This window comes from Netta rufina (genome assembly GCF_964035555.1).
Source record: "Netta rufina genome assembly, chromosome: 1".
Taxonomy (NCBI): Eukaryota; Metazoa; Chordata; class Aves; order Anseriformes; family Anatidae; genus Netta; species Netta rufina.
In genome coordinates, this window is record NC_140123.1 from 91,078,766 (window position 1) to 91,099,605 (window position 20,840).

Here is a 20,840-nt window from a genome sequence, read left to right on the forward strand (position 1 = left end):
CTCTGTTTTTCTAGATAAACAAATTTGTAGCTTGGATGTTGATCTTCATGAGACTATGAGCTAGTAGTGTAACTTCATTCTCAATTGTGCATTCCGAGGAAAACTTGATTTTCCAATTTTGACCATTCATTTGATGCAGTCATTGTTCAGATGCTGTCTGTTCTAATTATTTTGTGAAGATGTCTTTTGCAAGCTTGCATTGCTAGAAGCATTGCTACATGTTTACAACAAAAATTTTACTTACGTCTAGTAAACACAGTTGAACAGAAATCGGAAATTGTTTTCTTTAAACCATTTGGTAAAATATGGTATTTATTTTCAAGTATCAGTTTGATTTATTCTTAGTAATTTGCCAAAGTACTAGAATTACGTTGTTTGAAAATCAAATCATCCTTGTTTTTTTCAGCATTTTCAGTTAGCTTTGATTGACTGCAATCCCTGCACTTTGTCTAACGCTGAAAGTAAGTAACTTTTAAGTATTTACATTAATTCTGTTCCAGATTAAAAAAAAAAAAGTCTTATATATGTTCACAATTGTATCAGTTTTTAGTGGGGAAAAAAGCCACACAAAATCAAAAGACTCAGAAAATAGAGAGGAAGACTACAATACTTGCTGTTGTGAATGGAGACGGATACTCCAGTGGAACTGTGATTGTTTTAGTAAATGGAATAAGTAAAAATTGAGACTTTTACCATATTAACTGGTCTGATGCCTTGAGTTCTGGAGGCAACTTCTATGATTCTATGATTCAACTTGCTGTTTGACTGTTAGTTCATTTATTTATTTATAAATGTAGTGTGTGTGCCATGGCTCATATTTAATAGTCATCATTTCAAACTTCATGGCATCTTGGTAGTGTCTTTTTTCAGCAATCACTTTAATATCAGTAGAATTTATAAATCTCATGTTCAACATCAGTTTTATGCTGTTGAACAAAAATCAGAAAATCATAATTTATTTGGTTTATTAGATGCCACTATGTATCAGTTGGTGCTGGAACATGATAATCTTTTAATGTGGTATAATCTATCATACTGTTGTATGTTCTGTACGCTGTTACAGAGCATACTGGAGATATTCATCCCTAATTAGTGGAATTGTATGCAGGAATAAATGTATGTTCTTGCATGCTTTGGAGTCCGTAAGAATTAAAAGCCAGACAGTTTTTAAGGTACCTTCATGCTGCACTTGGTGTTGAGTTTGAATTGCCTCCTAAGAGTAAGCTTAGAAGCATTAGATAAAATAATTAAAAGCATTTTTCTATTTCTTAATTCAAATTCTGAATATTCTGTCAGCAAGGGTAATGAAAGGGGTTTTGTTCACACGGGTGAAACTGCTGGCCGCTTCGGTATCAAGCGCCAGCTGCACTACAAAGTTCTCTGCAAAGTATGTCACTTATCAGGAGCAGGCACAGATAATTTTGTGAAATTATTTGTGGAATTCTTACTAGGTCAGTAGGTTCTTATTGTTTTCTACCAGCCATATCATTCCTTATTTTATTTCATGCTCTTTCTTACTGTTTCTCACCGACCTAGTCAGTTTTCACTGTACCTCTGAATATTTGTAAGGCTTTCCTCAGCCTTCCCCCACGTTCCTCCTCTGCCCCCAGATTTATGTAGAGGTACGGCCCCACATAAGGGCTGCTTTGTCCCATGGTGTTGGGCACAGTGCCTGGCAAGCACAGAGGAAGAGAGAGAAGAGGAACGAGAGATAATTTGTCAGGTTCTTCAGTACCACTTAATGGAAAGGTATCAGGTACTGTCACATAAATGCTTCGGATTGCCCTAATCCCGTCCCTTCTATTTCTATAGAGGGCTGTGTGAGTAACAGCAGTACAGCGACTGTCTTCCTAGCCGAAGTGTTTAATACCCAGCATATCTTTTTATTTAGGCTGTTGCTAATGTGACACCTTTATTTTTTTTTCCCCTGCATGGTACGGCTTTCTTTTGTAGATTTGCACTGAAAGGGTTTTGCTATGGAGGGGGGGAAAGAAAGAAGATTATTTTTTAGGTAATGAACTCCCTAAAACAAAAGCAGAGGTTTCTCTTTCATCAGTGCAGAATGAAGTTTGATGATACGGTGAACGTAAATGGGGGTGTTATGTGCCCTTTAGCAAAGAACACAAAAAGTTGATTAAAAATTGATTACAATTTTAGATGATACATTTCATTATGATCTGGTTTCTCAAATGCAGTAGGGTGCCTTCTTTTATGGTGAAGGACAACACAGTGTACAGAGGGATCTTCTTCCCTCCCTTGTGACCCAGAGAGAAAACCTGGAGCCCCAAATTACCTGTAACCTCTGTGTTACACTGTTCTGTAGCTCTGAGAAAGAATTCTGTGCAATTGAAATGAGTTGACCTTAGCTCAAACACAGATATTTTCTTATTTGTTTCTAACTTGGTTATGTACAGCAAACATTACCTATATTATGTCATTGTGCATCTCTGCTTAAAGAGATTTTATTGCTAACTTTACTGAAAGGTTAATGGACTCAGCATTTCACAATACAAATAAAATCCATAGACTGCCTTTCTGCACTATGTTTGCAGTCTTGGTGCTTTGCTCGAATACACATTTGTTTTCTGTCAGTTCTGTTTTATTAAATGTGAAATATCAATGTTTACATACTGTTATATTTTCAAAATGTAGTTAGCCTTGGTTTTGCATTGGCAAATTTGAAACATGTTTCTCTCTCAATTGAAAAAAAATGTAATTCTAATGTCATTCATTATGACTAATAATTTTGATTTCTCCCTCTTACAGTTCAGTTTCACATCGCCCACTTATATGAAATTCAGGTAAGCTTGAAGCTCTTTTTTATAATGAGTTATGAAGTTTCTAACTACGTGATATAATCAGTTTGTGGACTCCAGCTGATTATAGGTGCTTTTGTGAATTGAAGTTAGGCTCAAGTCTTCAGTCGCAGAATAAACTTTATTTACTTCTGTTAAGTTGAAAATACCATGCATGAGGACTCATGCTAAAGTGAAGTATCTATTTTATTAAACATACATTCACTAGTCTCCTAAGTGGGGTACAAAAACAAAACGTAACTTTGGCTAACATGGTAATGCGCGTTTTTTATTTTATTTTTTTAAATAGATACATTGCATATAAATGTAAAAAAAAATACATAGTTTCTCATTTCATATGTATTTATATTGTTCTTGCATTCACACATGGTAAAGTCTAAGCAGATACCCAGGTGCCTTTTAAGTATATTTGACATGAAATTTTCGAATTTAACTAGACACATGTGACAGGAGCATGTGAGATCCGAGGACAATAGCACATAAAGCTGTGTTATTAATTCTGTGTCGAATCCCACCGCAGAGTTTTTTAGATGGATCTTTTGGGAAATTACCAAGCACTCACTGAGCTTCCAGGATATAAATAAATTAAAACCAAGCAGCTACTGAAACAGCTATTGTATATTTGTAACCTGACTGACTAGTCATATGACTGTAGATTGTATACTCTCTTATCATGTTTATAGGTATAATATGACTGAGGAAGAGGTGTGACATGAAAACAAAAGCTGTTGTAAATAAAACGGATGACAGACAAATTCTACATTTTCAGTCTATTGAAAAGTAGCTTGATAAAGTAAGTGCTGTCTTTTGATGGCACGGAGAAAAATGCCTTTAAGTAGGTATTTATTTATAAATGAAAGTTGTAGATTTGAACGAGGTATTTTCTTCTGAGCTCTTTCGGTGCAGTAGAATATATGAATTCGGAAAGCTAAATAACCCAAAGCCCCCATCCCAAACAACCATTAAGAAACTTCCTGGACTGTTGTGGCTCTGTAAAGCATTAGAAAGACTTTTTATTTGGCCACCAGCCAGATTTCATTTTGAGCATTGGAGCACATCTGACAAGTTTATATAACAAAGCATCCCCCACACGCTAGTTCTTTTGATCTGGCAGAATAAAGCAGAAAGTAGAAAATCTCAGGTCGCCATGCCAGGTGCCTTATAATAGTGTGACCAATGTTACAAATGCTTAAGCTAAGCTTTCTGTCTGGCATTTGTACGCAACGGGAACTTGTAATGCAAGTCAGAGCCAAAAAGTTTCAGTGCATACTGCTGTTAGACTTGGTTTGCCTCGGAGTTCCCCTTGAGGGGCGTCTTCTTTTCTGGAATTTGAGAAACTTTGTACCATGATGGGTCTTGACTTGGTTCTGAATATTACCTTTGGCACAGCGAAGAGGTGTTTTTGGAGTGAGGCTGGATGTTTGATACCTTCTAAAGGACATAGTGCTACAATTCTGTGAACCCTGTCATATATTTGAAAATGAGCTCCTCTCTAATGCTCGATCAGAAAGTGGATTCATTCTGAACAAGAGAACTGCCTGGTGCTGATAAGAACTAGCCATGGTTTTCCTTGGTGTTTAATGCTGGTTTCTACAACTTGATCTCTGGCAGTGAGTCCCTCCAGCCATTCAGGGTACTAGCTCCTACAGTTCCTAAAGAAAAATGATGATGATGATGCTTATCTCCCAACCCCCATTTCTAAGACTGTTGGTGATGCAGCCAAATATCAAAGATGTATACTCTGATCTTTGGAATTAAAATATCTGAATAAAAGCAAATTATGACAGTTTTCAGTAACGTTTGAAGGTATATATGTAAACAGATTTCTAAAAGGTAAATAATACAACAAATAACAAAAGTAAAAATTATTCTAGACTTGGAAAACATGCTATTAGATCTTTCTACATCCTTGCAAGTATGCAAACATCTTTTTCCAAGTGGAGATCCTAGTTTTACTAGATACTCTGTTTTACATCCAGATTGCTGACCCTGCTGTCATGCTGTACGGTGAACGTCTGTTCATTTGCCTATCCTTCATAGTCATTAACTACAAATTTTGTTCCCAATGCTAAATTTAAAATTTTTTCCTGATTGTTTTTATTTTGCTAGCCATGGATATTTTATTTATTTATATTATTTGTTTTCTTACCAGTTGTCTGCATTTCATGAACACCAATTAAAAACCTTTTCTACCAACTTCCCCTTGTTCCATTTGAAAGTATGTAATTGCTGCTTTAATTTTTCTTCCTGACTAGATTAAGGTTTTAAAATCAACAGGGTTGTCTGTTTTCTTATCAGTTGTCCCTTTTAAAACACCAATAGTCAGTACTGTGTTCTCTTTGCATATAAAAAAAAAAAAAAAGTAACTAAGTCACAATGATTTGTATTTAGTTGGCCCTGTTTATTTTCATATGCTCTTCATTTGTTTGCCAGAATGAGGTCCAATGTTAAACTATCTGAAAGTACATTTTTATTTTTTTTTTTTAAATGCACATATATACCTAGTGTAGAATTTTTAGAAACTTAAAAAATAAATTACTGGTTCTAACAGACTTCAACTTTATACCTTCTAGACTTTTGTGGGAGAGGAGGAACAGAAGAATTTAGAATAAGTTCATTTAGAATAAGTTCACTTTAAACAAGTTATTGTTAAGGTAACATGAAGATAAGCAGATGTGGACACTTACCAAAAGATAGAAAATAAAAATCAAGAATTCTTAACCTTTAATGTGCACAAAGCACTTTATACTGTTCCAGAAGTTAATAAAGACCATGATTCTAACCTAGGAAATATGTTTTCTGTTTCAAGTCCTGTTTATATAGGGAGTTGAGAATTGAACGTTTCCATGCTTTAAGCACATCCAAACTATATGGCAAATAATAAGAGTGCATGCTGTCATTCTCTAGGCATAATCTGTGGATATATTTTAATTCTACATATGGTGGGACTCTTACCATACAACAAATAGATTGGAAAGGCAGTTCAAATATAGCACAGAGAAGGGAGATGCAAAATTATACAAGCCACCAGTTACTGATGATCTTCATTTCTGTTACGAATTTCCTGGGAGTAATTTGTGTAGGTTCTTTTTTCAGATGTAGACTCACAATCAAGCATTCCCCTTAAAAAGCAGTATGTTCATTTTAGTATAAGAAGCATAATGCATGTGTGAGGAGCTGACCAAATTTAATAATTTACAAATTTCCCTTGAATATTTTAAATATTTAATTTATATTAAATACTATACTTTATGGAAGTTATTCTCTTAACATATATATACATCACTCAGGAAAGCTTTCATATGCACTGTATGCAAGAAAAAAGTTTTAGATTTTTTTTTGTCAATGTGTTTGTGTGCTGTCAGTGCTGTGAAATCGTTGCTATTGGTGATCTATTGTAAGCTTTATGATTAATCAATTTACTTTTTTCCTTTTGCAGAGAAAGTATCACTCTGCAAAGGAAGCTTATGAACAACTTTTGCAGATCGAAAACCTTCCTGCACAAGTAAAAGCAACTGTCTTACAGCAGTTAGGTATGTAAAATCAACTTTTATTTTCCTGTGTTTCTTTTTTCTATCTTTGCATTCTGCAATGGTGTTTTAAGGCTCCATTTCCAAAGTGCGTCTTAAACGCTGAGTATCATACGTGAGTTTTTCACCCAAAATAGAAAGCATAACAGTAGATAATTAACAAAATAAGAGAGAAGGAAAATATTTTAATTAAACTTAGAAAATTAAAAAGCTCTTAGACTTGCTGCAGTATCTGTGCTACACGTTTTGGGCAATGAGGGGGTGATCTTTCAGAGCCAAGAGTACAGTAGTTAGAATTCTGTATTCTTTGAATTCTGAATTCTGCCTTGGGGAACATCCCTTGAACAGACAGGTTAAGGGCAGTAAACCAAAATACTCTTTTCTGCTGCAGAATAGGAGAACACTGCAAATGAAAAATTTCCCTTTTCTTTCTTCATAATTATTAGTGTTTAACAAAAAACATGCTCTTCTAACTAAAATTTTATCATCAGATTCCATAACAGAAGCTACCAAAAAAGTGAAAAAACACTACCTTTTAAAATTTGTCATCTCCCATATTTATAGAAAGCTGATAAATCATTTGTAGACAAAAACTTGTAATGGATGGGTAGAATAAATTACATTTGCTCTATATGCCTTCTAAAAGTATTTCCAGAATATTTTGTTAAAATTATTCAATCCAGTGCAAATTCTTCATTCACTTTCTCCATGTTCCTCATCTAATTTATTATTCCAAATATTAATTTAGCCTGCTTATGCCCATCTCTTTTTTCTTTTTATTTTTTTTCCTTCACACAGTGGTTTTTTAATTCAAATCAGTACCCGGTACTAAGTTATGGCCACAATAATATTTTTTTTTTCTTGTAATGCTGGTTGTGTATGTATTTGGAGTGGGCTAATTCGTTTAGCTTTTGATTTTTCTATGTGAAATAACAAATGAAACAGCTGGAATCTTGATGCTGATCTTCTTGTCACGTGACAGTGTTCCTTACATTTCAGTATCCCCTTTAATTTTTTTATTTTTGAAAAATTTTTTTCCTTAACTTGGTACTATCCCACGTAGTATAAATTGTCAACAGTTTCATCCAGAACAGCTACGCATAAAATCAACAAGAGATAGACTGCCCAAAATAGCTTGACCAATGCTTTTGCAACCCTGTTTGCCACGTTGCTAGACCAGAAGCAAAGGCATGGTTGTATTCATGAAATCATACCACAGGTCTCCGTGCTATCAAGCAGAGCAGTGCTGTCTAACAACTGGATTCACTTCCCCTGTTCAATCAGCATAGGGCACCTGGTTGTGATAGTGGGGGTAGCTTCTATGTGGAGGAAGGGACAAAGTGGTTTTAACCAGAACATTCAAGGAACAATACTGTTTCTTTTTCTCTTTGCTGCTAATAGTCCTGTTTATCAGTGTGGTGTTTATCACAGATCTGGGTTCTAGCAGCTGATAATAAAACACCTCCTAAGGAAGCATGGTCTGGGTGGTACAGTGCTGCTTAGAAAAAATAATAGAAAATACCTGCCATCTGCCAGAATGCTACTGGCAAAAAACAATCCAAATGTATTTGTATTTCTATATTGAACTTTAAATTATTTTGGCATGAAAATACCTTTTGTTTATTTTCCTTAGCTAGTTAATGTTTATTGAGCAAGAGTTGAAATCTAGGGAAGTTCAGATGTTGTTTGGGAGAATTATTAAAAACTTTGCTCCTGTTGCTGGTCTCCAAAGCAGGTCATTGTGGAAGAGAAGCTTGTGATTCTCAAGGAATTATGTATGTGTTTGAGCTGATGCGTGCTAATTAGTTCCGATAGATGTAACAGGAAGATCTGTGCAGTTGGATAAGAACAGTTTGTTTCTTCTTTTTTACCACAATTCATTTGCTTTCCAGACAATAATTCGTTTCACCACTTTGCCTAAAATTACATTAAATAAGGACAGCCGTACCAGATGAGACTGAAGATCAAATCTGTCCCAGTATTCTTTCTCCAATTGTAATTAACAGTTGCATAAGGAGGAGTGTAGGAACAATGTAAGCATCTGCTTTTTCCCAAAGCACCCTCCCAAGGACTTTTGTCTGGGGGCAATCCTAGGAGGTGTCTGTATAATTGGATGAGCCATTGTGAGATAGTAAAATAGGGAAGAGGCTCATCTCTTTAGAGTCTGAGATGATGTTTTTCAGGGAAAAAAGCAATTGCTGTAAGTTCAGCACGAGAATGATTGATAGGCGTAAAACCAACTGAAGCATGAGCCAGGCTGGAACATGCTCTTGCAGAGGAAACATGGTGATTTGTTACAAATTACATTGTAAACTCCTGAAAACGAGCCTGGAACGTGGACAAAATCAGCATTTTTGATTGTAATGTTGAAAAGGTACCAGAAATAGAAGAGTATTTACTATTCTAGTTGACAATTTGAATTAGGTCTTGCAAAGGAGAAGCTGGATCAGTTTATCAGGGTTTTTAGATTGCCATCTTTCTATATGTTCTTCCATTTTATGCATGAGGAAAAGAGAGATCCATTTTTTTTTTTACCTGTGCCGTTCTAGTAGAAAAGTTTGTTCTCCCTCTCTTGCCTTCTGCTTTTTTCACCTCCCCTCAGGTAGGCAGATAAAATCAGGAAGCAACACTTGGTTCAGCAGTGAAACTAGATAGGCTTTGCTAGTTCTTGTTTCTGTCTCCTGGAAGTAGATTCTTGTTTCTTATCAGTGAACCTCAGCAAAGATCTGACGATACAGCATGTTATCTCGCAGTCCGGCCAGGTTCAGATTAAGCATAAAATAGGCATCACCAGACAACACTTGGGAAGATTTGGGAAAATATTTAATCTCTGTTTTACCCACGTTTAGGCTTCCTGAGCTATTTATTACCTTCATCTCACTCGGGCTTTGCCTACCACTTCACACAATACATTTTATCCTTCCTATACAATTGCGCAGGTGCATTCAGATAACCACCCTCACATAAACCATTTTTCTTAAAGCATAAGGATTTGCTATATGCTTAAGAACTTCACTGACCTGGGATTTGCATAAAAATTGTGGTTTGTTTATGAAGTCCATGAAAGAATGTTGCATATATTATGTGTCTCTGCAAAAATGTCTGCTTTTTTTTTTTATTATTTTTTTTTTCCCTGACGGGCAATGTTTTGACTTGATCCATCTTCAGACAAGATAAAGCGCTCTTCTGTCAGCACTGTAACCGCTTGACTTCTAACCTGGTATTTCTCGCAGTCCATGAAATATTCAAACTTAACCTCCTGACCACGGTTTCCAAGTGGAGACTTGGAAGCTTCTTAAAACACCTCGAGCAAATGTTGTTCAGTAGATAAAATTTTCTCCTAGATTGCCTATTTTTTAAAGCTTGGAAGTTTGCCTTCCATTTGCAAAAGTGTTGCTGTGACTGTTGATGAGCTATAAGCCCATGGAATTGAAAGAAAAATACATATATAAAACATATAAAAGAAGTAGAATAAGGTATTTAAGGTGTAGTCGAATGTCAGAGAGTGAAGTAAAGCTGCAAATACTCATTAGTTCAGTTCTCAGCCTTGCTTACTTCATCTTGCATTTCAGATGAGGCAGGCAGACTCTGATCCTTTAAATGATATTATGTTTATGTAGTTAGACTGTATCATGAAGGATAAGCTTAGGGTGCTAAAGCTTAGTGGATAGGGGTTTTAAATGGACATTCGGTGCATGTGTATACAAATGTTTGTAGCTAAAACTTTCCTAAAATAGCCAAGGTTTGCCTGAACTGATAAAGTATTTCACAAAGTGTCATTTTAAAGCAGGGTACTACAGAAACATAGGGACAGTCTGTTGTCATATCTTAGAGTTTACAAACGTTAAGCAAAAAGCAATGGGTTACTAAGACAAATACATGGAGGTTAAGCAAACGGCAAGACATTATTGACCAGTGTGGTTGGTTGAGACTTGAGCAAGTCAGCAGCCTGTTATAAAGGATTTCCTTGTACTCATGATACTAACAGCAGTGGGATAACTTTGTGACTGCTTAAAGGGGATTCCATTGAAGCGCGGTGGCAGATAGGAAGAAGCTTAAGTAGATGATAAAGATGCTTTATTTGAAATGGTAACAAAGTCTTACATCATTGCTAGAGCAGAGATGTACCTTAATAGCATGTAAAAGATGTTTTGGGGGCACGGATTGTGGAAGGCTATTAAAGTGGAGATAAATAATTTATCTAATGTAAGTAAAAAAGGGAAGGATATGGAAGGATATTGTGTGGTCAGGTGAGAAAATAAAATTATCTTTTTAGCAGGATTTGGTTTGCAGATGAGAGGTGATTCTGTTTGCCAAGGTAAAGGGAAAAGATGTTACAGCAACGAGATGATAACGTATGAAAAATTTAAGTGGAGATACAGCATTTCTTACCAACGTTCAGTTGGGGAATAGTGCAAATATACTTATAGGATGAATATCAGCATTTAGAAGGAAAGGTTAAGCTGAAAATAATATACAGATAATAGATATACCACCGTTCTCCCTCTAACGCATTTTTCACGACAGGAAAGGTGCCTCTGTTCAGAGAAGAGAGGAGTTAACATTTTCAAGTTAACTTTTTATAGAGGAAGATTGAGTGGTTAATAGTTAAGCTTCTAACCTTGTAGAAAATGCTTTAAACAAAAACGTTTTAAAACCACCTGAAAGTAATTTTCACTCTAGGTCCTTTCATCCTGTAATTTTAGTATAGAACATAACAAGTAAATTTTAAAAGTTTCATTCATAATAGTGTATGTAAGCAATAGCATTGTATCATATTCCTATTTTTAAAGAGGGACTAAAGCTGTCAATATCCTGCTGTGCCAAAGCATTAAATAGTCTTGGAGAATTTCACTTCTGCCATTTATGGATTCTTTCTGTAGGCTGGATGCATCACACCGTGGATCAGCTTGGAGACAAGGCAACCAAGGAAAGTTATGCTATACAATATCTCCAGAAATCTCTAGAAGCGGATCCAAATTCTGGTCAATCCTGGTATTTCCTTGGAAGGTGAGAGATGACTTTATAGACACTCTTAACTGTATTTGTAGCTTCTTTGAGGATACTGATTATTAGGAGATATCTGTCCTTAGCAGCTTTGGATGAAAAATGAAGGGAAAAGATGTATGTATCTACTAAAGCCTAATTTTCTGGAAAGTATATAGAAAGACAAGCTGCTGACGTACTTGGGATGAATATAGATTAGAAGTTGAAATTAATTATATTACCTAAGTGGTCCTACTTTTTTTGTAGTTATTCAGTTTACACTAATGTCAGTCTCCCCTGCTTGCTTTTACTTTTCTGATTATTCCTGTTTATTTTTTGTCAAAATCCCCCTTCTAGTCTCAACAATTTCAAAACTAAAATATAGATACTTTTCTCAGGTATCTATTCATCTGCAAACAGAATAGATTACACCTAAATATTAGACCAGGATAGCTCAGGTGGATCCATTTTAATTTCTACTTACGTATTGTGTTCATCTCTACTTGTGCACAGCATTTTTCACTTAAAATTAACTTACTTCGAGATGTAAATCGTATCGACTAGATGACTCTTCTTGGTCTCCTTTTAAAGAAAATGAGGTGCTTTATGAACATGCTAGCAGCAACTCTTGGAATATTTGGGTTTTGGAGAATAACAATCCAACTTGCTTTCTATAAGCTTGAAAGCATTGAGGACAGTTTAAGTCCACATGTGCATGGGTCAGTTCTGTTGAGAAATATGTTACATAGAAACCTCAGTATTTTCCAGCTCACTTTCTTGGAGGTGCTTGTCAAACACAACTAGAACACACTGTTGTTTCTGTCACCCTAGTTACATTCCTGCAGCTGGTCCTTTAGGACAGGGCTTTTAACCCAGCAGTCTGCAGGCTAAGGGAGGAGCACAGGGAGTGAGTGTGAAGGGCAGAAGGTTGGAGTAGGAGTGGGGAGAAAAGGGTAAACTAGCCAGGGATTGTCTGGCTCATCTTGTCATCTGCTGGCTTAAAATCCTGTTATTTCTTTTTTCCTCTGAAGTCCCATTCCACATGGCTAGAGCTAGCTGATTTCTTACACAGAAGCAGGGCAGAGCCAGGGCTCTGTGGAGTATCGTGGGCAGCTGCTGTGGTCTTGCTGTGCCTCGGCTTTAATGTGGTTGGAGTGAACCCTAGGACCATACAAATGAGGGTGAGGAATGGAGGAAAAGGGGGAAGAGAAAACCTAGTGGAAGTGTCCCTTACACTCTACAGGGAGGACTACACTGAAATGTTTGTGCCTCATTCTTCCAATCCATACGCTGGCAGGAGAAAAGGAGAGTAATAAGGTTACAGAGCTGGTCTGTCTGTGCATTTGCTCTTCCTCTTTTTCTCTCTCCCTGTGTATTCCTTTGTGTTATTTCTTCCTCTTCTGGCCTTCCACCAAACTGGGTAGCATGTTGATTTAAGGCTAGCTTCCTAGATAACTTGCAAAAAATAAACCTCCACCCCAATCTAATCCACTCCTTCCCCCCATCTCCCTCCCCCCCTCCCCCCCCAAAAAAAAAAATCACACCACCTTTTTTTAAGGTTTGTTGGGTGCTTAATGTTAATGTTATCCTAATTGGAGTCTTTGTGTATCTGTTAATCAGACAGATTTCCAACATGCCTATTGGAACTTGGGTTAGACTGCGATAAAAATGATCTTCTGAAACATTGTGTTGAGATTTAATGTGTCTTTTTAGACCAAGTACCACTAGGTATTAGAGTATTTTCTAGTGAGCCTTGATAATATACAGAATACACTGAAGTGTATCATGTTTGATGGACCTTCACCTGTACTGGTTTGCTTCGATATTATTTTTTACTAGAATAAATGTTTTCTTGTTATTTATCTGCTTTGAAAGCTGTGAGTTCTTTTTCCGAGAAGGAAACTTACCACAAGCATTATAAGGAATAAGAGCTATTGTAAACAAACCTAGTAAATGCATACGCATTTTTAATATTTTATTTATTTGAAGGTTTTCATTTTTAAAAGGTAGGTATTATTCCCTGTGGTATAATGGTAGTTCTCTTTCAAGACCTGATATTTCTGCTAAAATGCCAGAATACCTGTGAAGTTGTAGTATATAGCTAATATTCAAGTAAGAAAACACACAAAAAAATCCAGGCAAGCAAGGGTTTTTTAGAGAATGTCTTGGACTCCCTATGTGGTAAAACTGGTATGTTGTTCATTACTTGAAATCTTACTGAAATATGAGAAATGCATATAAGAAATTTCCAAGGCAGTCAAGGACCATCTTGATTGAATTAGTCATTATCTCTTAATGATCATGAAACACTCCTTGTAGAAGATGATATTTTATTACGATAAGTTTCATGAAATAGGTAGTGTAATTGTTTCTTTAAAATGCTATCTGTAGATAAATATTTTCCCTATTGACCACTGAGATTTTGTAAACAAAACAGATGTAGCTCTTCAAACTGTAATATGACTTCTGCTTTCCTTATGAATGCAGCAAGCTAGGGTTTAAGCAGCTCTTGGTGTACTTCTCAGATAAACAGTTTGTAATATATGTTGACAAAGAAATTTGAGTCTGCTTGTGCCCAGCATTGAGAAACAGCAAATGTTTGGATTCATCTAGATGAGTATGTATTTGCATGATTTAACATTTATCAGACCAGTCTTGGTAAGCCATCCTCACTGATTAACTTCTTTAAATATTACCAAAGTTCTTTTTTTCTTCTCCCAGGTGCTATTCAAGTATTGGGAAAGTTCAGGATGCCTTTATATCTTATAGGCAATCTATTGATAAATCAGAAGCAAGTGCAGATACATGGTGTTCTATAGGGTAAGAATGAAACAGGGTAATACAGTGAAATTCAATGCTAATGCATATATATAAATGAAGAAAACCAGCTTTTTAACTCCTTTGTGCTCTCAAGTGGACCATAAAGCTTTTTTATTTCTACCTTTGTCATCAGATTTGTCTGATCTGAAGTTTAAATATTACATTTATATTTGCTTTCTCAATTTTTAAAAATAATGAATATGCTTTGTGTATGAGCTTTGCATGTTAAGATTTTGTAAATATGTTGTTTATGCTTATTGCTGTGCTTTATATACCAGCAAAGTTTATTAAGGGCTGTGGGGTGGATATGTATATTTCATTGTATTTTGACTTTGTTATTAATTCTCAACTTCACTAATCTTTCTATTCAGTGTGCTGTATCAACAGCAAAATCAGCCTATGGATGCTTTACAGGCCTATATCTGTGCTGTACAATTGGACCATGGCCATGCTGCAGCCTGGATGGACCTAGGCACACTCTATGAGTCCTGCAACCAGCCTCAGGATGCCATTAAATGCTACTTAAATGCAACTAGGAGCAAAAATTGTAGTAATACCTCTGCACTTGCAGCACGGATAAAGTATTTACAGGTAAAGCTAAAGTTTTAAGAAGCGGGAAATACTCTTCCAAATACATATCAGAGGGGAGGGGAGGGGTAGCACACAAATCTAACTTGCAGTTGTTTGTGGTGTGTATAACCTGTTTTCATATGTATTGTAAGCATATCATAGCCTGTAATATTTTATTTCTTCATTTTTAAGTGAAATTTAATTCCTTATAAACTCTATTTTGCACATTTAATTAATACATACTGTTTTACATCACTTCACTTTTTCTTTGTATTGTCTACATTTTTAAGTTCTCATAACGTAGAGAGAGAACACACACACACTATCTTTCACTCTTGTTTGCAATTTCAGAAAAAAAGAATTATGAGACCTCTGAATCCAGAGCTCATCTTTGTTCTGATTCTCACAAAGGTTTATATTCTGGTTACCCTCTTTATACTTAGCACCTTTCTAAAACCCCAAATTTTAAATCTATCCTCTCTTTAAGACATAATTAGCTACAGCATATAGGAAGATTTCATGGACTTGCTCTTAATAAAGTAGGCTTGTGTTAAATTTGCTTTTTACATAATTTTTCCTAGGCTCAGTTGTGTAACCTTCCACAAGGTAGTCTACAGAATAAAACTAAATTACTTCCTAGTATTGAGGAGGCATGGAGCCTACCAATCCCCGCAGAGCTTACCTCCAGGCAGGGTGCCATGAACACAGCACAGCAGGTGAGAAGTTGGGTTATGTTCTGCAGGTGCCCAGCTTTAAGGGTTCTTTACAATCTGTAGTGGTCAAGCTTATTTTATGGAGTGCAGGACTGGCTTTTATTAATGAAAAGCCTTTGATTTATTTGCAAAGGTATATTAGATCGAGAAGTAGCTCCCTCTAATATGGGAGAAAGATGGGGGTACCAATTTAGAACCTTTGTGGATTTTCATGATTTTAAAAGATTTCATCTTAAATAGAAATGCTGCAGTGGTTTAATAATCCCTTGAAAGGTACACATTCCTCCATTGATGACCATATGGAAACTGATTTTTCAGTTTTTGAGATCGGCTTCAGAATATCTGCTCAGCCCTTTTAAAATATGTGGGCTGTTAAAATATGTAGTTTAAAGGAAACGACTAAGAATATATAGAACCATATTTTTGTCTTCCTTCTGTGATTCTTAGGCTTGTAAACCTCATCATCCAAATACTGAACCTGTACTAGGCCTCACTCAAACACCAATTTCACAGCAATCCTTGCCACTACACATGATTCCTTCTAGCCAAGTAGATGACCTGACCAGTCCTGCCAAGAGGAAAAGAACATCTAGTCCAACAAAGGTATATATCCTGATGAACTAAAGAGCCCCCTACCAAAATTCTATGGAAATATGCACTAAAGTGATGCAGCATGCACAGAATTTGTGCTGTAAATTTCAATCCTTTGGCATCAAGGTGGGGAATGTTTTTTTTTAAAAAAAAAAAAAAAAAACATTTTTCAGTGATATGTTTAATAAGGAGGTTACAGTTCAGATAGGAAGTGTGAAAGGGCAGTGCAGATTGCTGGCACTATACTACATAGTTGTATAAGTGAAAAAGTACAGTGGTAGTCTGATGATAGAGAGGGAGACAACCATGTCATCCTGTCTATTGCCTTTGCTTATATTTAGAATTCAAGTGTTTCATCATCATGTAATAGTGTTATAGTAGATAAAAGTATTCAGTTTTAACGCTAGTGTACCTTTAAGTTAATTGCATAATTTGATTTGATTGTTTCTCATGGTATTAGGAATCATTTTTTCCTTTTAATTGCTATGGTACTGTATGGGAATGGTAGAATGAGGTTTGGTGTTCTTTAGTATATTCTCTGTGTATATTGCTATTCTTGAAACAATGACTAGTTCTTTCATAAGATAAAATCTAGATATGAAAAAATGATGTTAACCATTTGAAAGTCAAGCATTTTAACATAATGTTTTCTCTCAGAATACTTCAGATGTTTGGAGCAGTGGCCATACAGTGTCACATCCTCCTGTACAACAACAAATTCATTCTTGGTGCTTGACACCACAGAAATTACAGGTAAATATGTTAAAGGTTCAGAAGCTTTGATTTTTTTTTCTTTCTTTCTTTTGAGAAAAATACTTCGGGTTTCACATTTCTGATATTCAATGAGAAAGAATACACATTGTGTTAGTATTTATGGATTCCCTATGGAATCTGAAAGATTAGCTATATAAGGAAATAATCATCAGTAGAAACTGAAGGTTTACATTGTTTGAATTCTATAATGTAAGTCAGAACATACAGTAATGCTTTTTTCTTATGATGTTTTAAAGATAGATATGCAAATTGTGACACTTGTGAGCCAAGTGAATTTTGCTTCTCAGTGTAGTGTGGGAGATATTGAAGGAGGTGTAAAAGCATCGTAGCATCCTCTTTTTCCTGTCAGGTAGCTTCGCGTATCAAACTGCATAAACAAACTTGCACATTCTATAAAATGGGATTATTCAAATCAAATCTAACATATTTCTATGAAATGCTAGTTTTTATTTCTGAAGCGTTGCTTAAGGTCTTTTTTGTCATGATGCTTTGTTGTCTCTTCAGTTCATGAGGGTTTGCAGTGAGCTTCAGCAGGAATTCCAGATCTTGAAAATCAGGCGTAGCTGGAAACCCTCGCCCATGTATCACAGATACTGCTTTGGATACAGGGAAAAATAAAAGGGAACACAGTGCAGAGACAGAAGGCATTCTGATTGACTGAGCAGTATTCCCCTTAGCACCCAATATAGATCTTCAGCTGTTTCTTTATCTGAACAATGCTGGCTGTACAATGCTGCATAATTTCTCCTTCCCTTCCCTCCATCTTTCACCCCTCACTGCTTTGGTCTTCCCTAATCTTTTGCATCTCTCTCTTCATGCGTTCTCATTATTTCTGTCTGCTTATTTTATGTTCTACTACTTTTTCACCTTCTCAGGCATTGTTACAGTTTTGCCTTTTCCAGATCCAACTTCATCACCATTAAGCAGCCGCATAAGTAGGCTTCCCTAAGCATGGGATAATGGATTTGCTAGCAATAGTTTGACGAGGTTCCAGCACACACAAATAGGAAAGCCAGGAGGATATGATGCAAGGGGAAAGTGAATAAAAAGTTTATTGTATGTTCTAAATCAGCCTTTTGAAAGTGGCACCTCAGAGGCTGGGTATGGCACGTAGCACGTCCCAAATGGCCCAGCTAACAAAAGCAGATGGGGAAAGGACTCTGTGGCTGCAGAGTAGCCTCTGGGGCTGCAACGTGCCAGTGGAAGAGGCATGGGTGTTGATTTCACAGAGCTGATGGGCAGTAAAAGCACCACTGTCCACAAAACCTCTGCACCCATAGCATGGGAGGGGAGTGCAGACATGCCTTTAGTAGCACTGGGACCAGGCCAGTTTTCCTGCTGCCTGCTGCCCTGTTAGATGTCTTCTAAAAGGCAAAATAACAACTGCAGAACACAGTTTTTGGCTTCTGTTTATATGCACAGTACATATACTCCCATGGAGACCCTGTTTTCATCTCACAGTCGCTTATATAATTGGATCGGCCTTACTCGTTGCAGTGCCTCACAGAGGGGTTGTTAATCCAGGGAGTTTGGAAGCTACTGTTAATCCAGGGAGTTCAGCATAAACCTGTTTTTAGCTATTTTTTTCATACAACCTTGGATTTTTTGGAAACACATTTTGCAAATATGTTTAATCAAAGTAGAATGAGCCATATTTCATTTAATACATCACTACCAATGTATGTATTACTAATACAACATAAGCAAAGCAAAGGAAATGAGAAGGATGTAGAAAAATTACATACACAGACCTGAAACCAATAAAGCAAACCTGATTTGGTCATTTTGATTTTTTTTTTCCTTTTTTTCCCCTTTTTTTTCCTTTTTTTTTTTTTTAAGGGACTTAAATGATATAAAATAATTCAGTACTTAAAAACAATAGAAATATCTGTATGTCACATTTTGCATAGTGCAACTTTTGACCTCCATTCCACACACATCCTTTTCCTTCTCAGATAGCCCATTTGTGTTCCACAGCTTCAGCATGTCATACCTCTTTAAAGCAGTCTTATTGGTAGAATAAAGGTGTGTGTTTCAAAGGAACACAAAAATCAGTGCTTTTAGTAATAAATACTTAAATTTCAGTTGAAAATGAGTTCAGGATTGTATCTTAAGATACCGCTTTCTGTAATTGTTAAATAGTTTTCTGAGTTCTTCATATATTCTGGAGAAGTGTTAATGCATGACTGTAGGTCGAATTGACTTTGTACTGAACGACACTAATAAAAGAACAGGACGGTACAAAGATAGTTAAAACATAATGATAATAAGAATTTCATATAATCATGCTTTAAAGTAGTTTTCTTTTACAATACCAGTTCACTTCATTTTATGAAGTGATAATATTATATACTCAAATAATTTTGAAAGTCTCTGTAGTTTTAGTGACTGCTAATAAGGTTTCATTACAGAATAGTATAAGGAGATATGTCTTAGTCTGCATTAGAAATCTTGATCATGTTTTCAGCTTTGTGAATCTTGTCTTTATAGAAAGTGTTTAGTAATGTATGCAAGAAAGTTATTAAAACTTGCACACAACTGTAATGATTCTGAACTGTACTGTTGGTTTTGGTTTTTTTTTTCAGCACTTGGAACAGCTGCGTGCAAACAGAAATAATTTAAATCCAGCACAGAAACTTATGCTGGAACAGCTGGAGAGTCAGTTTGTCTTGATGCAGCAACACCAGCAGGTGAGAACAAAAATATTTTCCTGTTCTAGAAAACTTTTATTGATGATGGTGTCTGTTGTGCTTCTTGGATTCTTAAGAATTTTTGTTGTACAGAGCTCTCATGCCCTTTACTACATTACATTAAGTCATCTTTTCTTTTCTTCTTTTTTTTTTTTTTTTTTTTTGTATAAAGTTTAATTGTGGCTTACTGGTTGAAACTTAATGGTTTTAGTTGTGTTTTATTATAGGGCTACCAGAGAATGTAAAACTTTTCAAGCCACACTTTCAAACTAAAGTGAGTGGATACATCTAAAAGCAGTCTGAGTTGAAAAATACTTACTTGTAGTAAGCCATATTACAGCATATCTCTCCTGCTCTCATTGTTCACTTCTTTCTCTCTTAGTGTCCAACTTTAGCAGTAAAATGCTAACGCTCAAACTGAAGAGCCTAGAAGAAAAGTGTGCCGATAGCTTTACCTTAAAATTCATTCAGCGCATTTGTGAGCATGAGTCATCTTACTTCTCAAAAGCAACTGGGAGGATGTCAAAATCAATATAAAGCTGAAGCCATATGCAATAAAATACACAAGCCTTGTATGATCCTTACTTCTTAAATTCTGTGACTAATGTTCTTGTGCTTTGTTCATCTTCCATTAGATGAGACAAACAGGAGTTGCACAGGTACGATCTACTGGAATTCCTAACGGGCCAACAGCTGATTCATCACTGCCTACAAACTCTGTCTCTGGTCAGCAGCCGCAGGTTGCTCTAACCAGAGTGCCTAATGTCGCTCAGCGTGGAATCCGTCCGGCCTGCCCCGGGCAGCCTATGGCTAATGGACCCTTTCCAGCAGGCCCCATTCCCTGCAGCACAGCAAGAACGCTGGGTAGTACAGACACTATTTTGATAGGCAATAATCACATAACAGAAAGTGGAAGTAATGGAAACGTGCCTTACCTGCAGCGAAACGCACTCTCTCTACCTCATAACCGCACAAACCTGACCAGCAGCGCAGAGGAGCCGTGGAAAAACCAACTATCTAACTCCACTCAGGTATGCAATCCCAGTTTGCTAGTACAGCATGCTAGGAAGGCTTAATAAGCAAGTTGTCATTTGAAGTCTCTCATTTGTCAAACATACAGTGGGTTAAACCTACCTGTTGCATTTTGTCATGTGAAATATATGCATTAAATCAACTACTCTCAAGATAAAGAAAATGATCATAAACCAAAGAGTGCAGTTGTGTACTGCTCAACTTCTTACCCTTCCAGAAAAATTTCTTTACCAAGAAATATTTGTACATCTTACTGTTGCTTCTTTAGTGTAAAACATTTGGACTGTGTTTTTAGTGTGGTAGGAATGTGCGTATTTC

General features: G+C 36.2%; 1 protein-coding gene across 17 annotated transcripts in view; it reads left to right on the forward strand.

The window, feature by feature from the left end:
- Positions 1-20,840, forward strand: part of KDM6A (lysine demethylase 6A) — a 152,067-nt gene that overhangs the window by 89,301 nt on the left and 41,926 nt on the right. For 4 of the 17 annotated variants that reach the window (XR_014618872.1, XM_084295670.1, XM_084295671.1 and 1 more), the window contains exons 7-18: positions 407-461; positions 2,767-2,801; positions 4,969-5,034; positions 6,256-6,349; positions 11,230-11,356; positions 14,054-14,152; positions 14,524-14,743; positions 15,304-15,438; positions 15,883-16,038; positions 16,684-16,779; positions 19,386-19,490; positions 20,126-20,521. Coding sequence is in view for 16 of the 17 variants with exons in the window: in XM_084295670.1 (XP_084151796.1) it covers positions 407-461; positions 2,767-2,801; positions 4,969-5,034; positions 6,256-6,349; positions 11,230-11,356; positions 14,054-14,152; positions 14,524-14,743; positions 15,304-15,438; positions 15,883-16,038; positions 16,684-16,779; positions 19,386-19,490; positions 20,126-20,521 (1,584 nt within the window). In the remaining variant the exon portion in view is untranslated. Of the gene's footprint in view, positions 1-406; positions 462-2,766; positions 2,802-3,587; positions 3,610-4,968; positions 5,035-6,255; positions 6,350-11,229; positions 11,357-14,053; positions 14,153-14,523; positions 14,744-15,303; positions 15,439-15,882; positions 16,039-16,683; positions 16,780-19,385; positions 19,491-20,125; positions 20,522-20,840 lie in introns of those variants that run through there. The other 13 variants (XM_084295674.1, XM_084295669.1, XM_084295666.1 and 10 more) reach the window with 8 other exon arrangements.